The sequence below is a fragment of the Pteronotus mesoamericanus genome, unplaced genomic scaffold, assembly GCF_021234165.1.
Source record: "Pteronotus mesoamericanus isolate MK-2021 breed Mesoamerican mustached bat unplaced genomic scaffold, CSHL_Meso_final contig_52, whole genome shotgun sequence".
Lineage (NCBI taxonomy): Eukaryota > Metazoa > Chordata > Mammalia > Chiroptera > Mormoopidae > Pteronotus > Pteronotus mesoamericanus.
Window position 1 is genome coordinate 2,896,319 of NW_026555189.1, and position 19,509 is coordinate 2,915,827.

Here is a 19,509-nt window from a genome sequence, read left to right on the forward strand (position 1 = left end):
AGGTACTCATATTCTTTTTTTTTTTTTTTTTTTGCTTTTAAGCCAAAACTGCATTATTTAGAAAAAGTCACCCCATTAGAAAGTGGTCACACTTAGCAAATGCATGAATTGGAGTAATTTCCTTTGGATAAATTTTCCAAAAACGTAAATCCTAAGGTGTATAGTTTTCATCAAAACAAAAACTTGACATCAGAAATAGAAACTTTGGGGTGTCTTTTCATTTTCTATTAGGAAAATTGTTAAAGTGTTTTTATGACCAAAGGTAAAACAATAATGAAAATAACTAGGCACAATCATTTCATCATGTGACTTTCAAAAGAAGAATGTGTGAAAAATTAAGGCAACACGAGTCACATTATGAGTAGGTTGAAGAACTCACATAAAAAGGGGGAATTCTTATTTCTCTTTAATAACCGAATTTCAGTTTTTACAAATAATCTTAGAACAATTCAGGTAACTAAGGTTTTTGGGGAAACATTTCTTCCATGTACATAAAGAACTATAACATGCTCCATTTTCTATAAATAATTCTATTGGCTGGATCAACAAACACTGTCACAGAAACAAAAAAAAATTAAAGCCATAGATCACTGCATTTATATGTACAAAAAGCTATAAACAAACATGCATTTCTCCTTTACTAGGAGAACTTAAAAAGAGATGTGTGAACATTAAGGCAGTGATGATTCTAAAACATAATGAAATCCTAAGTTAAGGCTTTATGTTTGTTTTGAAATCCATATTCATAGGCAACTTGACCAAAACAAACGTTTATCTACCAGGTCGAATTCATCTGCCCAGGATATGCTATTTACCCATTACAAACAATAATTCTATGAAGTAGGAATTAGCAACACAATTTAATGAATTAGTCCCCTCCTTAGGTTTTATTTTGAGGATTTAGGCTTTAGCAGCACAAGCATGTGCCACAGAAGGTAGAGCTTTCTTTTTCTTTTGATAAAGTTAGAAAACCTACACTGCAGGCTGCATTGATTTTTACTTGCCTGAAAGTTGGCCAACAATCAAGAATTCAGGATCTCCTAAATACAGAAAATCCCCAAAGCATCCTTGACCATGCTCCCGTCTCAAAACATAGATGTTCTTGATTATTGACACAATTGGTCTTCACCTCAGTTTTCTTTGAAGACCGGTTGGTATTAACCTTTGTAAACAAATAAAGCAACAAAATGCAGAAGCTGGATCTATTCTATAATTGCTATCCTCAAGGCACAAATAATATCTTGCTAGACCAATGTCTTTCCTTATTTAAGGAAAAGACAGGTGGATGAAAAGAAGACTCACTTTAATTGTTGATTGCACTCTTCCCTTTCAAGCTAATGTATTGAAATTTAGTGGGAAATGTCCTTTTCCTTTTCCATTTTTTAAAAAAATTTAGAGTGACACAATTCAGACACAGCCAGTGCACTCTAACCAACAGCTCTGGAGCACCACCCTGGCCTACTGTAGAGAACAGGTGGCGATGTTTGTACGGTACATTCTGGAATGAGCTAATAGGCATGATTCCACAACCCATTGGAATGACTTATTTAGATTAGAAGGACCATTATTTACACTAAGTGCTTGCTGCTACCACTCTAAGCAGTAATTTTATAACACCTTTTGTGAGGAAAGTACTGTACACTCACATTGGTATCAATTATAGTTCATGTAGAGAAGGGATGGCAAAGACTACATGAAAGCTGTCTGAAAAATCTAAAAGCAGGTGTTTTCTTTTGTGTCTGCAAGTAAGAAAAGAGTGAGATGTCAAAGCAGATGAAGCTGCAGGGAGCATGAGTTTCAAACCATCTAAGTGCTGGCATTCAAATCTGATGGCACAGCATCAAATTTAAGTATTACTATCAGGAAGCAGGAATTTCTAACAAGCACTGTCAAAAATATTTTAGGTGCAATTGAAGTTAGACACTTAGACTAAAATATTTTGGAGATTTGAAAAGTCTGCACCCTAGTACCTGGTAACCTCGGCTTCAGCTAAATGACTAAATGGGTTTTGAAGGTGAGAAATTCCTTTTTTCTTTTTAAATATGGAAAGACTAGCTAGCAATGAAAGGGCAAATGTAGGCAATGCAATGCAATCCTTTTTAGATCAACATCTTCAATTTATAATACACTCACGTTTATACACAAATTTCATGTTTACAAGTACAAAAGGCAAAGAACCTCAAAGAATCAAAGCAACTGCATATCAGCTACATTTAACAGAGTTAATACTGTTTCTCTGCTCATTTTCTAATTCCAGAAGGAAACTGTAAATGCATCCCACACGTGGTCTCCATTTTTAGAAGTTGGAGACTGTGTGTGGTTCTGCACACGTCTGGGTTTCTACAGAACTAAACTGAGATTCCATTGTGTTCCAGGCCAAATCGGCAAGAAGAAAGTCATCCATTGCTGTTTGAGTTTCATTGCTGGTGAAGAACAAGCTCCCCAGGGTTTCAAAGCCAGAATGCATGGTCTGTGTTTCTGCACTGTTCAGCTGAACCTTGCTTTCTAGAGCAGGTATGTTTTTAGAAGCAGAGATTCCTTCAGTTTGGGTCTCTGTGTCAGATGAATCAGTACTCATGGAAAAGCTGGAGTGTTTCAGAATACTTCCCAGAGGCAGATGAGGGCTGCTATCTAAAAAGAAGTTTAAGTCTGTCTGTGTCTGTGTGTCAAACATTTCAAGGCCTAAGAAATTAGAATTTCCCCTACAACTGTAGGGCTGGGCAGAAGTGTCTGCAAGTAAGAAGTCAGTTTGGGTCTCTATGTCCAGTGATTCTAAGACTGGCTCTGTGGTCATGGTGCTAAGCTCACTCTCTTCGGTTTGAGTCTGGATATTTGAAGCCGAAAAGAACTCTTCGATATCAAAATCAATTGCAGGATTCTGGGCTGGGCCGGATGGGAGCTGGGTGTCAGGTCCAGTATTTGTGTCAGACAGAAGACTACGATTGTCCAGTGTCTGACCAGGCAGATTACTTGACAAAATGTTTTCTAAATCACTTAATAAATCCATAGTTTGGGTCTGATTATCTGTCATGTTCTGTGAAGGAAGCATACTGTTCTGTGCATTGAAGTTTATAATTGGTGCAGGTTTCTCAATATCTTGACTTAAAGTCTTAGGGTGGTTCTGAGGCAACAAACCATGAGTTACAGTCTCTCCTACTAAGCTGCTGCTTAGAATATTATCTGTAGAAATACTGTATGATGAATGGACACTTTCAAAAATGTCTCCACACATTACAGCTTGGTCCATTTGTACTCGGTCATCTGCTGGACTTTGCATTTCACTGGTTTGAGTTTCTCTGGAGATTCCACCAGGCTGGAAACAGGCATCTAAAAACACATCAGTCTGAGCAGCTATAGATGAAGTTACCTTAGAACTGGGCAAAAACGTTTGAGTATGAACACTAATGGGTAGGGAAACTTGTGAACCAAATGTCAAATCAGTTTGAGAACAAGACGATACAGAGGAATCAGGGCTCACCCACTGTGCAGAAGGTATAAAGTTTTGTGTGGCATAAGACAGATCTGTCTGAATGTTGATTGAAGAAATGCTGTTCTTTTGACATGTGTTCCCTAGTTCATGTAAAGGATTAGACAAACTTTTACCCAAGTTCACCTGAACACCTGTACTAATTGGCTCAACAGCAACAGGATTCACAATTTTTGAAAGAGGAAGGCTCTCCTTAAGAGAGCAGGCCTCTGAATCAAGTCCAAGGATCAGGGTTCCTATTGACAAGGGCAGTAAGTGCACAGCACCTGGGGCAGAGCCCTGGTGATCAACACCTAACACCACAGGCTGGGCTGAGGAGTCAGCTGTAGGCACAAAGACAGGCACAGAAGAAAACTGCATAACGGGTAGTTTAACCAAAGCCACTCTGGGCTTTGGTAAAAGCAACTTCTGAGAGTATCTTGGAGCTGTTGTAAGAGTCTGCTTTCTGGAATTAGAGCTGCAAGAGTCTTCAAAAGAAGCAACTAGCTTTATTTCTGAAGTTTCCAATTCTTGAGTGTCGGATCTCGGGGTTGGTTGGTTGCTCAATGATTCAGTGGTCTTACTGGACAACTTCTGGTTGTGCAGGCAGTTTTCCATTTTCCTTTTCTTACCAGGTGGATCCCTGAAAACAATCACAATGTAAAAAGAGGACAGATTCAACCCAGTGAAGAGAAATCCCTTCCTTTGCAGCTCTTCGACAACTGGGCCTACTCTACGGCAGGCATAAGTTCAGAAATATGCAAACAGGGAAAGAGGAAGCATACCTTTCTTTTGGGTGTTAAAACTCTAAGTACTAGAACTCAACCTAGACCTGTAAACATAAGGAATCCAACAGAATATATAATGCAACTTTGATTATTTCTAAAATAGGAAGCTAGTACTCCAAATATAAATTTGGCCTTTAAAATGAGATACAGTTTCATGATAAGGAACCCTCAAAAGGAATCAGCAGAAAGAATAAGGAAGAAGAACTGGGTCAGGTAGGCATGGATCCTTCGCTAGTACTGCTGCCATTTCCGAAAGTTCCCTTCTTCCATGTCACATCTTTTCTCCATTATTCCTCCTTTCTTCCTATACTAACGGCTTTCCAGGAAGCTTCATTTGAAACTCTTCCCATGGCTATTGACTTTTGGGTCACCATTTCTTCCCCTTTACCTGTGCTCTGCAGGGATCTCATGGCCAGTTCGGTAGATGTGGGACTGTAATGCAGTTCTACTGGCATAGGGACAGCCACACGTGCACTGGAAGGTCTTGCCACAATCCTCTGCGTGTCTTTTCAAGTCCCATTCAGTGCCATATGAATTGCTGCACTTACTACATTTATGCTTCTTTTCGGCATGCATTTTCATAAAGTGCTATGAAGAACACAAAGGGACCAGAATGAAAAACTGCAACTGCTCAAGACATTTCAAAAACCATCCACATACAATGATTTTACATGATAAAACATAGCAGTCCAAATCAAAAGAATATAAAAGCAGGTAAGTTGCAGTTTCTCATATGCCTCTTCTCCCTATCACTTCTGCTTTGTGAAAAGAGCGGAGACAGTTTGGGAAACAATCCATGGTACCCAGCTTTTAGGTTCTGATCTACAAATAAGTGCTGCAGGCAGAATAAAGTGTCTGCAGTATTTTTCATACGACCTCCCTCCAGCAAACCCTCAGGGAAGTATTTCAGCTGCCAATCTCTTCCAGTCCAGAATTACCTCTTTCCCCAGTTGCTAGGCCCCTCTCTCCTTGTAAGATAGGTGTTTCTGAAATTATTCTTTTGCAGCATTTTTGCAGCAAATGGTATATTTGCAATTTCTTGCTCCTTTGGGAAACACTTCCTTTGTGTCTTACTTGTCTGACCTTGGAAGCATACAGATTCACACAAGTGAGATGAAGTACACAATTTCTCTTTGAATTGGTCATTTTTTCTTTCTCTCTGAATACACTTCTGGGCATCTTCCCCTCTGGAACAAGCCACATCTCTTTCACTTGCAGTATACCTTACTCACCTTTTCCAATTGGGAGATCTTTGGATGACTGTCCTTATGTACAACTTTCTGCTCAATTCTCTAGTTATGTTTGGTAGGTAATTAGAATGCACACTAGGCTTATAGTACTTGCATTTCATCCTTAGAAAAGTACGCTTAAGATAAGTAAAATACCTGTTTTACGAGAGAAAATTGAGAGAATGGCCTGTCAGGCCCTCTAGGGCATCCTTCAATTGGACAACAGTAGAATTTGGGTACGGTTTTCAAATCTTTTCTTATTGTTGGATTTACAATGCCATCCTGAAAAAGAAAAAATTACTTTAAATAATTATTAAAAAAAAATCAATACAACAGGCTGGGAGTCAAAACAAAGAATGACTAAAGACAGGAACAAGGGATCTTTTTGGGAAGCTGAAAATATTCTAAAATTGAATGATGATGGTTGCATAATACTAAAACTGAATTATTCACTTTAAATGGGTAAATTTTATAGTGTATAAACTATAGCTCAAATTATGTTAAAATTCTATGCATTCCTTTAAACTACCCATTCTAAACCTACAATCCCTGCCCTTTGTGGATGAAAACAGAGCTTTACAATAAATCTAACTGAAACTGACATCACAGGGTGGTCTGATCATAAATTCCTAATTGGGCAGGTCATGGAGGGTAGTCACACCTCAGGTCTATAACTTCCCTAGTAAAAGTTTACCTTTGCTTTAAGCAAGCAAACCCTGTCCATTATTTTTGTGCATCTAGGTTAACATACCTTTGAAATGCTTCTTTTTCATTCCTCAGTTGTGTAATCACCCTCAAGAGGCATAATCCTGTTAAGTCTCATGTAGTTTAACCATAAAAATTTCCTTGCCTTGCTTTCTCCCACTTTCCTGTAATCTTCCTAACTTCCCTCCTTAATTCCAAATGTGCAAAAGAAACTGCAAACTGTTATTCTGGGAAGCATTTTTCTCAGTCTGTTGAGATTTTGCTTCCAGGTATGTCTTCTGTTTGGGTCACACAAACTCTTAAAAAACTCATCCAAATTTTCTACAGGTTCTTAGTCCATACCTTAAAGCCAACTTCTCTATTTGAATATGGTATATTTGCAGTTTTTCAGGGTCAAGGTTTTTTTTATTTTTTTTTATTTTTTCAAATACATTTGTCTCTGCCTACCCCCCACCACTTTCCCTTGCCCCCTCCCTCCTTCCCTCCCTCAGCTCTTCCCCTTTGGTTTTGTCCATGAGTCCTTGCTATATGTTCCTTGACTTGCCCCTTCCCTTCCTTTTCCCTGACCCCCACCTTCCCTCTTGTCTCCGTTGATTTCTTTTCCTTTCAGTGTTGCTGGTCTTATTTTCCTTGCATCTTTGTATTGTTGGTTAGGTTCCACTTATAGGTGAGATCATATGGTATTTGTCTTTCGCCCCCTGGCTTATTTCGCTTAGCATAATGCTCTCCAGTTCCATCCATGCTGTCGTGAAGTTTAGTAGTTCTTTTTTTCTTTCTGCTGCGTAGTATTCCATTGTGTATATGTACCATAATTTTTTGATCCAATCATCTACTGATGGGCATTTAGGTTGCTTCTGACACTTGGCTATTGTAAATTGTGCTGCTAAGAACATTGGGGTGCATAGGTTCTTTTGTATTGGCGTTTTGGTATTCTTAGGGTATAGTCCCAGCAGGGGAATCACTGGATCAAAAGGCATGTTTTTGTTTTTAAAGATTTTATTTTTAGAGAGAAGGGAAGGAGAAAGGGAGGGAAACAGCAGTGTATGGTTGCCTCTCAGCACACCTTGTACTAGGGATCTGGCCCACAACCCAGGCATGTGTCCTGACTGCGAATTGAACCAGCGACCCTTTGGTTCGCTGGCTGGCACTCAATCCACTGAACCACACCAGCCAGGGCTCAGGCTCAGGGTTTCTATATCATCCTTAAGTCTTCCCTTCCTTTATATCTCACCTCCAATGTCTTAGTGTGAACTCCTGGAAAAAACCGCCTTTGACTATGACATCGGCCTTCCTGATAAGTAGCATTGTGACTTTCTCTTATTATCACGCTGCCCCTAAAGTAGCTAAAGCTATTTGACACAACTTTTATATAGCATACTATGTTTGAAATTTAATAATTATTATAATGGCCAGTACTACCATAGCTTTTACTACTGTGTCAGGCACTGTTCTAAGCACTTTATATATATTAACTCATAATGTTAACAATCCTTTATTATTAAGTATGTGATTGATTTTTTGGCTAGGAGGTTTCAAATAATTGGTAAATTACTTTAGCTTGAAGTGCTCTATCCTGTTGACCTTAATGACACACCTCAGGTATGATGATCTCCAGGATAATTTTTTTTTTTAAATCCTCATCTGAAGACATTTTTTCATTGCTTTTAGAGAGAGAAGAAGGGAGAGAAAGATAAAGATTGACTGGTTGCCTCTCATAGGCTGACTGAGGGTCAAACCTGCAACCTAAGTATGCACCCTGACCAGGAATTGAACCTGCAACCTTTCAGTATACTGGACGACACTCCCACCAACTAAGCTACACCCAGCCAAGGCCAGTATAATTCTTGTCTAATTCCCTTCCAAGAAGCCCTAAAGGAAGGTGGGAGGTACTGGACCTCTAGGGGTCACTGGAAACAACAGGACATGCATTCAGGCCTCAGCTGCTACTACCTGGACATTCTGGTCCTCTAGTTTTGCGATCAGAAAGGATTCATTACTTTTGGAACATACCAACCTCCTTTTTTCCCATCAGTGCATATCCAAAGAAGGGGGAAAGTAATAATTGCCTGGCTAAGACTCTCTCCCTTTGCTTTCCCACAGGATCTCAGGAGGAACATGCTGATCTTGCTGAGTCTGGGTCCATTCATTTAGAGGGAAGAAGAAGCTATTCTTGATATTTTTAAACAACATAATTTATCTTTCAGTGATATCATATTCAGTCAGTTATTCCTCCATGTCTTCCACAATGGTCCATCTTTTTATAATCCTACTGCACTACACTGTCTAGATATTCATATTCATTTGGATTATTTACTGAATATATGGTCTCCTAAATAATGTCCTTCCTAGCCTAATGTAACAAATGTGACATACCAAAAAATTATTTGCATATATCACCTAATACTCTTTAAAAAAAAAAAGGTATGTAAAATAAAATCCCAACTCACTATGCCTCCTATCTACCATTATAACCATATCTTTTTCTGTTCCCTTTTCATACATTACCCTCTCAGCCTAACATTCTTCCCACTTCCAATTCCACCTTCTATATCCATCCTTGGATGACTGTCCTTCTTCGAAGGCCTAGTTTGTCCCACGTCCTCCTGTCTCCCTTCAGGAAGAATGCAATGGTGGAAAGAGCACTGTGGCTGTCAGCTGTTTCTACTAGTGATGTGTAGTGTGGCTACAGACAGGGTCTTTAACCTCCCCAGCTGGTTTACTCATTTCTAAAACAGAAGAGCTAATTCTCAGGATTATTTTGTATTGAATTAGCATAGAGCCTAGCCCAGATCACATTCTTACTAAACAGCACTCCCTTGTTCTGTTCACCACCCAGATCTAAAGATCTAGTTCTTGAATGAAATCCAAGATAGTACCTTACTTAAGCTATCTTAAACACTACCATTTTCTTTTAGAGTTTCAGTCTCCCCAATCAAATTTCTTAGGAATAGAAACTATTCTATACACATCTTAGTACTGCTTCAAGAAGACAGCAATTGCACACTAAATGCAGAGCATTTTTAGAAAGGCCAGTCCTGTGTAGGTAATTGGTTTTCAACCCTGGTGGCCTGTGAAAAGTCAATCACTTGAGGCACTTAAAAAAACACCTATGTCTGGTACCAACCTCAGGCATTCTGAATATTTAGATGGGGATGATCCTAATGTGTAGCCTTAGCTTAAGAACCACTGGTGCAGTGGTTAAACCCATGGGATCTGGAATATGAACTGACAGAGTTTGAATTCTCTACCTTGGCACTTTTCTGCAACCTTGAAAAAATTAACTACTTTGTTTCTTTACTTGCAAAGTAGGCAAAATAACAGGACCTACTTCAGGGCTGCTGTTAGGATTTAGTTAATAGTATATAAGGCTTAGAAGACTATTTATTACATAATCACTCAATTAATTATTATAGCTATTAGATATTTGCTGACCAACTTAATGCCAATAAGCTAATCTAAACTTACTGAGATGTTGTTTGTTAAAACACTGGCATGTGCTAGCTAGCTTTAATGACAACTGACATTGTTTCTCATCACCAAAATTATCCCATTTCACTAATTTGTCTAGTGTTTTTTTTAAAAAATAATTTTAATTAACTTAATGTATTTTCTATCTAGTGTTACCAGTGAAAGGAAATGAAATGTGGGGAGAATATTAAAATCCTTCACTCACTTGATCATTATAGAATTCTTCTTAGTTTATGCCAGGGAGATGGCCCCCTTCTAGGCTGTCAACTGTTCCATGAAACTCTTCATACAAGAGCACTGTAAAATTCATGCTCACCTCTAATACATCAATTCTGCTTAGCAGTGTTTTTATTATCCCTTTTCAAAATCCCTATTATGTTCTTGTATACCTGTTCACCTTTTTGCTTTTTGCTGAGAACCTCCTAATATGAATGTATCATGTTTTTTTAATAATTTATCTGTTAATGGATGTCTGGCTTCTTTCTAGCTTTTGGCTCTTATTGATAAATCTGCTATAAACATTTGTGTAAAAGTTTTTGTGTGGTCCAGTGTTTTCAGTTCTACTGTGTAATACCCAAGACTGTATGTCTAACTTCAGGAGGAACTGCCAAACTCTTTGCCAAAGTGCTGTAAAGTCTTGCATTCCCATTGGCTATGTATATAAGTTCTAGCTGCACTGCACCTTTGCGAGCTCTTTGAACCATTTATTTTTTGTTTGATTTTACTCCATTCCATGAGCTATGTAGTAGTATCTCATTGTGTTTTCAATTGACATTTTCTTGTTTTTAATTGAGCATCTATTTATTTATTATATTTAATTACCTGTTCACTTTTTAAAATATTAATAAAATTAATTTTTTTAGAGAAGTTTTAGTTTCACAGCAAAATTGGATGGAAAGTACAGAGTTCCCACATACCCCTATCCCTAAACACACATGGCCTGTTCCACTGTTAACATCCCCTGCTAGAGTGGAACATTTGTTGCAATTGATGAACCTTCACTGACACATTACGATCACCCAAAGTCCATTATAGTTTACTCTTGGTGGTGTTCATTCTATACATTTTGACTATTTTTTTAAAAGATTTTACTTATTTATTTTTAGAGAGAAGGGAAAGGGGCAGGGAGAGAGAGAGAGAGACACTGATGTGCAAGAGGTACATTGATTGGTTGCCTCTCGCATGCCTCCAACTGGGGACCTGGCCTGCAACCCAGGCATGTGCCCTGACCGGGAACTGAACCAGCAACTTTTTGGTCCACAGGCCGGTGCTCAAGCTATTGAGCCACACCAACCAGGGCATATTTTGACAATTGTATGACGACATATATCCACAATATAGTATCATACAGAATATTTTCACTCCCCTAAAAATCCTGTGCTCTGCTTATTCATAACACCCTTTTCCTTAATCCTTGGTAACCATTAATCTTTATACTAGCCCCATAGTTTTGTCTTTTCTATAATGTGTTATATAGTTGGAATCGCACAGTATGTAGCCTTTCTCAATTGCCTTCTTTTATTCAGTGATATGCATCTAAACTTCCTCCATGTCTTTTTATGGCTTGACAGCTCACTTCTTTCTCAGTGCTGAATGCTATTCCACTGTCTGGATGTACCACAATTTATCCATTTCTCTACTAAAAGACATCTTGGTTGCTTCTGAGTTTTGGCAGTTCTCCTTTTTGTAAATGTCTTCTATCACCTTCTTGCCTTTCCTTTCTCACTGCTACCAACATAATTCATGTTCTCCTGACTCTGTTTGAGCTGTCATTAACCTCCTACTTTCTAGATCTTCAATCTCTTTTTCATATAAATTTGTCAGATTCATCTTTCTGAAGTATACTGCCAATTCCTATCTCACTCAAACATTTTCAACAGCACCCTAATACTACCCAAGTCCAAATTTCTTTAGCTTGGAACATTCAAGTCCCTTACCATGTAGCTTCAAGCTGCCATGATCTTCTGTCATTTCTCTGTTACAGCTAATGGAACTATTAAAATTCCCCAAACCTTTTCAAGGATAGGAATATATTTGTATTTTCTTGTTGCATTTGGGAATGTTTTAAACTGAGCAAATGGTCAATGAAAACTTGTGGCATTACACTGCTTATGTTTAAGTGGTCACTGAAGCTACAACTGTATCACACAGGATGAGACACTAAAGGCAACCCTATTGGTCATCAGCAAGCACCTTGTTGCTGTTATAACAGGCATGGCAAAAACCTGACACTCCTGTTCACTTTCCAGCTTTCTGAGGGCCAACTCTCAGCTTTCAACATCATCACCCCGCCACTCCAGTCTCTGGGCCTTCTTCCCATTCTTGTCTTGAGATAGTACCGCAGAGGGCAAGTTGGCTGAGATGAGAATGGGGACATAAGAAAAGGTGGTGGCACATAAAACATGAAGTGAGAAAGTGAGGTTTCTGTTCTGAAGTTTTATATACATTTAAGAACAAATTTTACCAGACTTTTGAACTTTATCTTTTGTGTACATAAATTTAAAAAAAGTGTACAAAAAATACTTCATGTTTTTGTACTTTTTTGGGGTACCTGTTTATGAAACATTTTAAAATAAAAATAAACATTTCATAAGATGTTTATGAAACATTTTTAAGAGAATTTGAAAAAGAATCCACGAGGAAAAAAAAAAGTAAACATACAGAAAAGGAAAAGACACATATGAAGATGAGAGAGTAAAAGGAAATGAAGAAAATGATTTCTGAATTGAAGAACACAGTAGAAGGAATCAAAAGCAGACTAGATGAAGCCGAGGACTGAATCAGTGAGCTGGAGGACAAGGTAGAAAAAAGCTCCCAGAAAGAGCAAGAAAATGAAAAAAGACCAAAAAAGAATGAAGAGGCATTTAGAGAAATGCAGGACAACATGAAATGTAACAATATGTGTATAATAGGGATATGAGAAGAAGAGGATGAGGAAGGGATAGAGAACCTGTTTGAAAAAGTAATGATGGAAAACTTCCCTAATTGGAGGAGAGAAAAAGTCACAAAGGTCGAGGAAACGCAGAGGGTCCCATTCAAGAGGAACCCAATGAAGCCCACTCCAAGACGCATCATCATTAAAGAGGCAAATATCAAAGACAAACAGAGACTCCAAAAGGCAGCAAGGGAGAAAGAGGTAGTAACATATAAGGGAGCCCTGGTACGGCTAGCAGCTGACTTCTCAACAGAAACACTGAAAGCTAGAAGGGAGTGGCAAGAAATATTCCAAGTCATGAAAAGCAAAGGCCTACAACCAAGATTACTCTACTCAGAAATGCTCTTAACTAAAATGGAAGGCAAAATGAGGAGTTTCCAAGACAAAAGACGGCTAAAAGAATATACCTCCACCAAATCAGCACTGCAAAATATGCTAAAGGGACTGCTTTAAGATGAAGAAAAAGAGTCTATGAATACCCAGGTCCTTTCACAGTTGCCAATACTTGATATTACCAATATTATTTAATATGTATTAATCTGATTGTGACAATGATGTGTTATTTTAATTGTTCCATTACTTGTTAAAACTAAATGTGTTTTTGTGTATTTCTTGCCTATTTCTATTATTTTTAAAAAAAGCTTTAAATGACTTTTTGGTATTCTTTATCTGTTTATCGATTAAAGATTTGTAGAATTTTTTTCCCTAAAAAACCCCAAAATAACAACTATTAACCCTTTTTTAGATGTGCAGCAAATACTTTCTATTACTTGTCCTCTAACTTTTTTTATATGTATATTACTATATAGTCTTAAATGTTTAATACAGTCATATTGTCAATATTTTACTTAATAGCTTTTGGGTTTGAATAATTTACTTTAGGGTAAGGAAAATATTAGTTTGAATTTTCTCCTACACTCCTTAGATTCTACATATTGATTTTTAACTCACCTGAATATTTCTTGTATAATGTGTGAAACAGGGCTCTATATTTGTTTTATTTAAAGTAACAGTGGTCCATGCACCTTATTTGTTGAATAAGCCTTATTTTCCCCATTGATTTGAAATATCAATTTAATCATATATTATATTGTTAGACATATGTGTTTGTTTCTAGAATGCTCATATTTCACTGATCTACTTATTATTCTGTGCTGGTGTCATGTTGTTTTAATTGCTGAGACTTTATAATGGTTTTAAATTTTTTAATATTTTATAATTGACTTTGACATTACAAAAATAAATAAAATCAATCTGCATTTAAGGAAGAAAGAAAGAAAGACCAACCTTTTGCCACAACATGGATGGAACTGGAGAATATTATGCTAAGGGAAATAAGCCAGGTGGTGAAAGACAAATACCATATAATGTCACCTATAAGTGGAATCTATTCCACAAAATAAAACTAATGAATAAAATAAACCACAAGCATGGAAACATGAAGCAGACTGAAAGTGACCAGAGGGGATGGGGAGAGAGGACGATGGTGGAAAGAAGGGGAAGGGACTAGACAAAGAACATGTATGAATGACCTATGGACATGGACAACAGAGTGGGAACTGACTGTGGGGGGCGGGGATGGACGGAGGGGGGTAAAGGGGGAAAAATTGAGAGAACTGTAATGGAATAAACATCGTTTAAAAATAAAAAGAAAAAAGAATTTGAAAAAGAACCCATGAGGGAAAAAAACAGTAAAAAAAGTAAACATACAGAAAAGTAAAAGGAAAAGACACAAATGAAGATGAGAGGGTAAAAGGAAAGGATTGTAATAATAATGGCAAAACTTGGGGGAAAAAGGCATTATAGCTACTCCAGCACCTGACTGCTTTCACAGAAAGCATCCAAGAAGAAAACTAGTTTGCTTTGTTGTCTTCTTATTGTAAATTTAAAATTAGAAGACTTTGTATAATATGGCCTATAGAGCAACTTGGAACTGTTTCTTTTGCTTTTAAAAGCTTTCCAGGTAAATCATCAAAAGCAAACCCCTGGGCTGAATATAATACAAAATCACCTATGCCATGTTTGAAAAATATAAATGTTGCTGGATAAGAGGTTCTTTAAGGGCCTTCCTGTCCTTTCGACTGTTTTCAAACACAATGAGTAAAAGAATTTCTCACAATCAAGAAATGCCCATTTATTCCTACTCTTCCTTTTGCTGAATCACCAGCTTTTATTTTTCTATGCATTCCCCCCTACAGGCAAAGCCAAACTAGGATATTTCCAAATTTCCTTATAGGATACGGTATATAGACATATCTTAAGAACCCACATAAAACCAAAAGGCATAATGTATCCTTTATCTTACAATCCACTCTTATCCATCATCCTTCAGAAGGGTTTCTTAATCATATTTATGTTAAGGAATATGTGGTTAGGGCCAGGGAATCCTGTGAAGAAAGATTAGAATACAGTAAGAACCACACAGCAACTAATGGGGAAGGGAATACAAAACTCCCTGGTATCATAATTAGAAAAAATAAAAACTAGGAAAGAAACTAGAATTGTGAAAATAGCTGTGACCAAGAATGAAAGGGAAAATTTCCACAGAATATTATGCAAATGTGCCAACCAGATACACACACACTAGCCTCATAGCAGAAAGTAGGTGCACACTTCACTGGTAGTGGAGTCCCTGGTCTAAACACAGACTGCATTCAAAACCATAGGTAACTCCCAGTCAGCCCTTGTCCCCAGGCCTCCTCCATCCAAAACTTTTGAGAACATCAATATCAAGAGTAATGTCTGAAAGAGCCTCTATTCAGAAGCCAGACTGAGGGTATAAATTTGCCACTCCAGGGCACTACCATATGGATATGGTTATTTTATCACATAGGCCACTTTCATTAAAGAAAATGAACCCCCTCCCTTTCCGCCAAGACAGCAGATGCTCAGGGGCTTTTGTGTACCATGGTGAGAAAGGCAGAATAGATCAGGAAAGTGAGCCTGTTTGACAAGGAAAAAAGACAATGATGGTTCTTGGTGAGGTTTCTTTAATTTCTGTTGACACAGGTCTCCCGATGGCTTAGGAAGGAAACTCAGAAAAGTCCATTTTTTTCCATTGTTCAGAAAGGGATCTTGAGTACACTGTGCTGTCCTTTGAGTTCACTGAAAAATGAATCTAATTAGAACTGGAAGAATGACTTTACACAGGTTTTAAGAAAGGGAGGATACTGATACTATAAAATGCTAAAGTAAAGATTAGACTGCCAAAGTTTACATTTTTCTTAAACATATTCCTCCTTCTTAAGCCTATTATATTTTTTGTACTGGTACCTTCAGAATTCCTGAACTTCGCATATTTTAAAAATATAATTAGAAAAATAATTAGATTGTATACATGCTATCAAAGTCCTGAAGAGTAATCGCTGTCTTTTTGCTTACTAATAGGTGCTTCACAGTGTTGAGAGAGATAGAGCTCCAGGAGGAATTCCAGAGAAAAGAACAATATAAACTGTTAAGAAGTGCTTTCTAGAGTGGTGTTCAGGCCAACACAAGGAAGGTCCTCCTTAGCCTGACAGCTCCATTTGTGCTCAGAGATGTAACTGTGTGCCCTGGCTGTCTATCAGTTAGGAGCTGTACTGAAGGTAGGTGATGGCTATTGTGTATGAGCTAAAGAGAACCAAAGGATTAGTCGGTAGGATTCCTACAAATATATACTCAGCAACTCAACTTAAAATATGGTTAAGCAAAGGAAGGATTTAGTTAAAATTCAATATGAACGCAAAGCCCATTCCCAGAGTTACTTCACTTGTGTCCTGGAGGAAACCCAAAACTGCTGAGGAAAACTGCAGCCCCGCCTGCCGCGTCTCCCTCAGCGCACCTCCACGTCGGTTCCTATTTGGGGGTCCCTGATCTTCACAGGAGAACGCTGTTGCATCTCTGTTCAGCTGGCGTCTTTTAAAAGGAGATCACCCTATTAGACTTCCTGCTGTTAAATTATCAGAAGCCTGATTCTAAGGACGTTTCCAAGGGGGATTTACCTGCGGATGGACAGAACATGCAATATACTAGGTAACTTAAACTTTCTCCTTGATCAGTTCAGGCTGTCAAAAGCTACATATTCACAAAACTCCTTTCAGTGACTTGGGTTTTGAATTATGTCACTGTTGGCAGAGAAAGACTCTTAAGTGGTGCAAGGAAACTCCCTATTGTAATGAATGAGAAATTATTATTTAATAGGTCTGGGTGGGCCTGAACATCTGGATTTTTAATAAGCTTCCCACAGATGTGCATTAAAAGTTGAAAATCACCACCCTGTTTTACATCAGGTGGAAGGGATGTTCACACCATTATGACACGCGTGCCCTCTTAAAGCAGACCCACAGGGGAAATTTCCCGTAGGTCCCATTCCTGAGCTGATTTTATCGACACTGAAGCTTGTGCCAGCTCTGCGGGAGCTCCCTTGAACTGCAGGGCAGCGGCACCTGAAGGCCTGAAGGAGGTGTGGTGGCAAGAACACGGGCTTTAGAACCAGCGACCAGCTTTCAACCCCCACACGGGTCAGGCTTCGCAACCTGTCTCTCGTCCGTAGAATGAGGACGGGAGGTCCGTGCCTCACCAAGTTGCGGCGAGACCTAGCTAAATGCCGGAGCCGCGAGGTCACAGGCCGGGAGTCCCGGCTGGTCCGAACCTGACAGCCGAGTGGCATGACACAGTGTTTTCCCATTATTGCGCGTTCCCGCTTGCTAGTTCCCACCTTCGCCGGCCGGGACTCCCTCCTCGGTTTGGCCCGTTTATGTACTTGGAAGTCCCCTCCGAAGCTGCCGGCGGAGGCTGGACTCACGCAACGCATTCCGGACCCCTGGCCGCGAAGCCCTGGAAGCCGGACTCGCGCCCACGCCCCCGAGCGAGGCGCTTTGTCGGCGCCAGGCCTAGGGAGGCACCGTCCGGCGGCAGGCTCACCTGCAGGCGGTGGCTCTTGACCAGGTGCATGTTGAGCGCGGGGCTGTTGGGCAGGATCTTGCCGCAGCCGCGCACAGTGCAGAGGATGTTTGTCCGCACGGCCCGAGACAGCTCGCTCACCGACGGCTGTATCAGCTCCCCAGCCGGCAGTGTCGGACCGCCGGGCTGCTGCCTCGCCGCTGCGGGCCGCGGCCGACTACCCCTCAGCCGTCCAGGTGGCCCCCACAGGCCCGAGGCGGCGGCGGCTCCCCTCGCGGCCGCCTGGACGGCCGGGGTGCCCGAGGCCAGAGCCCTGGGTCCGGCCGCCGCCGCCTCAGAGGCCGCCATAGCTCCCACACAGCAGCCGGGCCGAGCTCTCAGGCCCCGCCTACCGCCACTGCTACTTCCGGCAGAGGGTGGCACCTCTCAGCTCATTAGCATCCGGCTCGGCCGGACCGGCTGCGGCGTCCCCTGCCGGCCAGGGAGTGCTCGTCTGTGAGGAGCCGCTGCAGGTGAGGCGGGCCGCTTACAGAACTTCCCTGGGATTCCTACAAATAGGTAAAAGTTTCGCTGGCCCATTCTTTGCCTTCCTAAAAGCTTGACCTCAGACAATAATTAGAAGAGAAAGCAATACGTTCAGAAACTTTACTTCCCAAAGATGAGAAACAACCCAAATGTTCAACACCTGGACAGGCAACAGTGTGGTAATTACAGCTATCGTTTATTTAGGATTTACCATGTGCCAGACACTGGGGAATGCACTTTTCATTTAGTGTCCATTTTGTCCTCAAAACAGCCATGGCGGGTATATACTATATGTTTTTCCCTATGTTCCCCCATATATATGTTTCCCCCTATTAGTCCTAGGTCACATTATACAAACGAAAAGATTTGTTATAATTGGCAATCATTTTAAGGAGGCTGGATTTACTTGCCTTTATTTTAACTGACGAAATCTGATTACTGTTTGGGAGACAGTGTAGCTGAAGCCAGGGTTCTAAAACCTAAGTACCTAGAGAGACTAGGTAGGTCATGTAAATGAGAATAGTAGGTCAGGAGTGTAAGGAGGGAGGGATGAGGGCTACAGTGAAATGAGAAATACATCCTTTGTTTAAAGGGGGACAGCTACTATCTTTGACATCACTAGATTTTTCAAGACTTTTATGTGAAAACATCCAACTTTTAGATATTAGGGTCTGTATCAGTTTTCTATTGCTGCAATAACAAATTACTACAATCTAGTGGCTTAAACACAGACTGGTTATTGTTGAAGGAATCCAAAAAGAACCTGGAGACTTTGGCTAGAAAAAAGTGATAAAGACTTACTCGGGTGTCTTGGAGTTTGCAAACTGGGAACAGAGCAAGGCAAAAAAGCATTCCAAAGAAGAAAAAGTTAAAAGTTCTTAAAATGCACATTCTTGAGAATTATCAGTTCTGCATTCTTAGCCCTAGGGTTGGTCCAGGATGGCTGTCAGACCGATTTCGGGCAGTCAGGATGGCGGATGCCAGGTGGTGCAGAAGATGAGCGCCAACAGGTCTGGTCATGTCCCGTGGTCTGGATAATGGAGGTCAGGTGGGTGTATCTGTGAGTCCTTCGAGGGGCAGTCAGTACTCTGGGTACCCGAGTCCTCCAGGGGATAATCAGAGGGTTATCTGCGTGTCCATTTATAAATCCAGGCATTGTGCAGGACAGGAAAGTTCAAAAAACTTAAGTTCCCAGGCTAGTGACAACAGAAATGGAATCTTTCATGCTTCAACCTTCACGTTAATACTTTTAACAGTTTGGTTAAAATGACTCCATTTTATATATTCCCTGTCTTCACTCTTTCCTCATTGTCTTAAAATTCTGGAGATTAGAAGTCTCAAATGAGTCTACTAGGCTAAGATAAAGGTGTTAGCAGGGCTACATTTCTTCTGGAGGCTCTAGGGAAGAATGTGTTTACTTGCCTCTTCCAGCTTCTCAAAGTCAGTAAAGGTGAGCTGCGTCGTCATGTCACTGATTTCGTCAGTAGTTATATCTCATTTTGCTCTTTTCTC

At 39.8% G+C, this 19,509-nt stretch overlaps 1 protein-coding gene across 1 annotated transcript; it reads right to left on the reverse strand.

The window, feature by feature from the left end:
* Positions 1-406: 406 nt before the first annotated feature.
* ATMIN (ATM interactor) lies at positions 407-17,841 on the reverse strand. Its single transcript, XM_054579145.1, has 4 exons — positions 17,494-17,841; positions 5,640-5,765; positions 4,643-4,842; positions 407-4,109 (listed from the first exon to the last, which is right to left on the reverse strand). Exons 1-4 carry the CDS (start codon positions 17,818-17,820, stop codon positions 2,297-2,299), a joined length of 2,466 nt encoding a protein of 821 aa, XP_054435120.1. The 5' UTR covers positions 17,821-17,841; the 3' UTR covers positions 407-2,296.
* Between the last annotated feature and the right edge of the window lie 1,668 nt (positions 17,842-19,509).

Bases quoted from the DNA above. Each gene is read 5' to 3' on its own strand.
- ATMIN (XM_054579145.1), bottom strand. From the start codon at position 17,820: ATGGCGGCCTCTGAGGCGGCGGCGGCCGGACCCAGGGCTCTGGCCTCG. The intron at 5,766-17,493 runs GTGAGCCTGCCG...TTTCTTTTTCAG, and splicing joins TCAAGAGCCACCGCCTGCAG to GATGGCATTGTAAATCCAAC. The intron at 4,110-4,642 runs GTAAAGGGGAAG...GATTGTTTTCAG, and splicing joins GAGATCCCTGCAGAGCACAG to GGATCCACCTGGTAAGAAAA.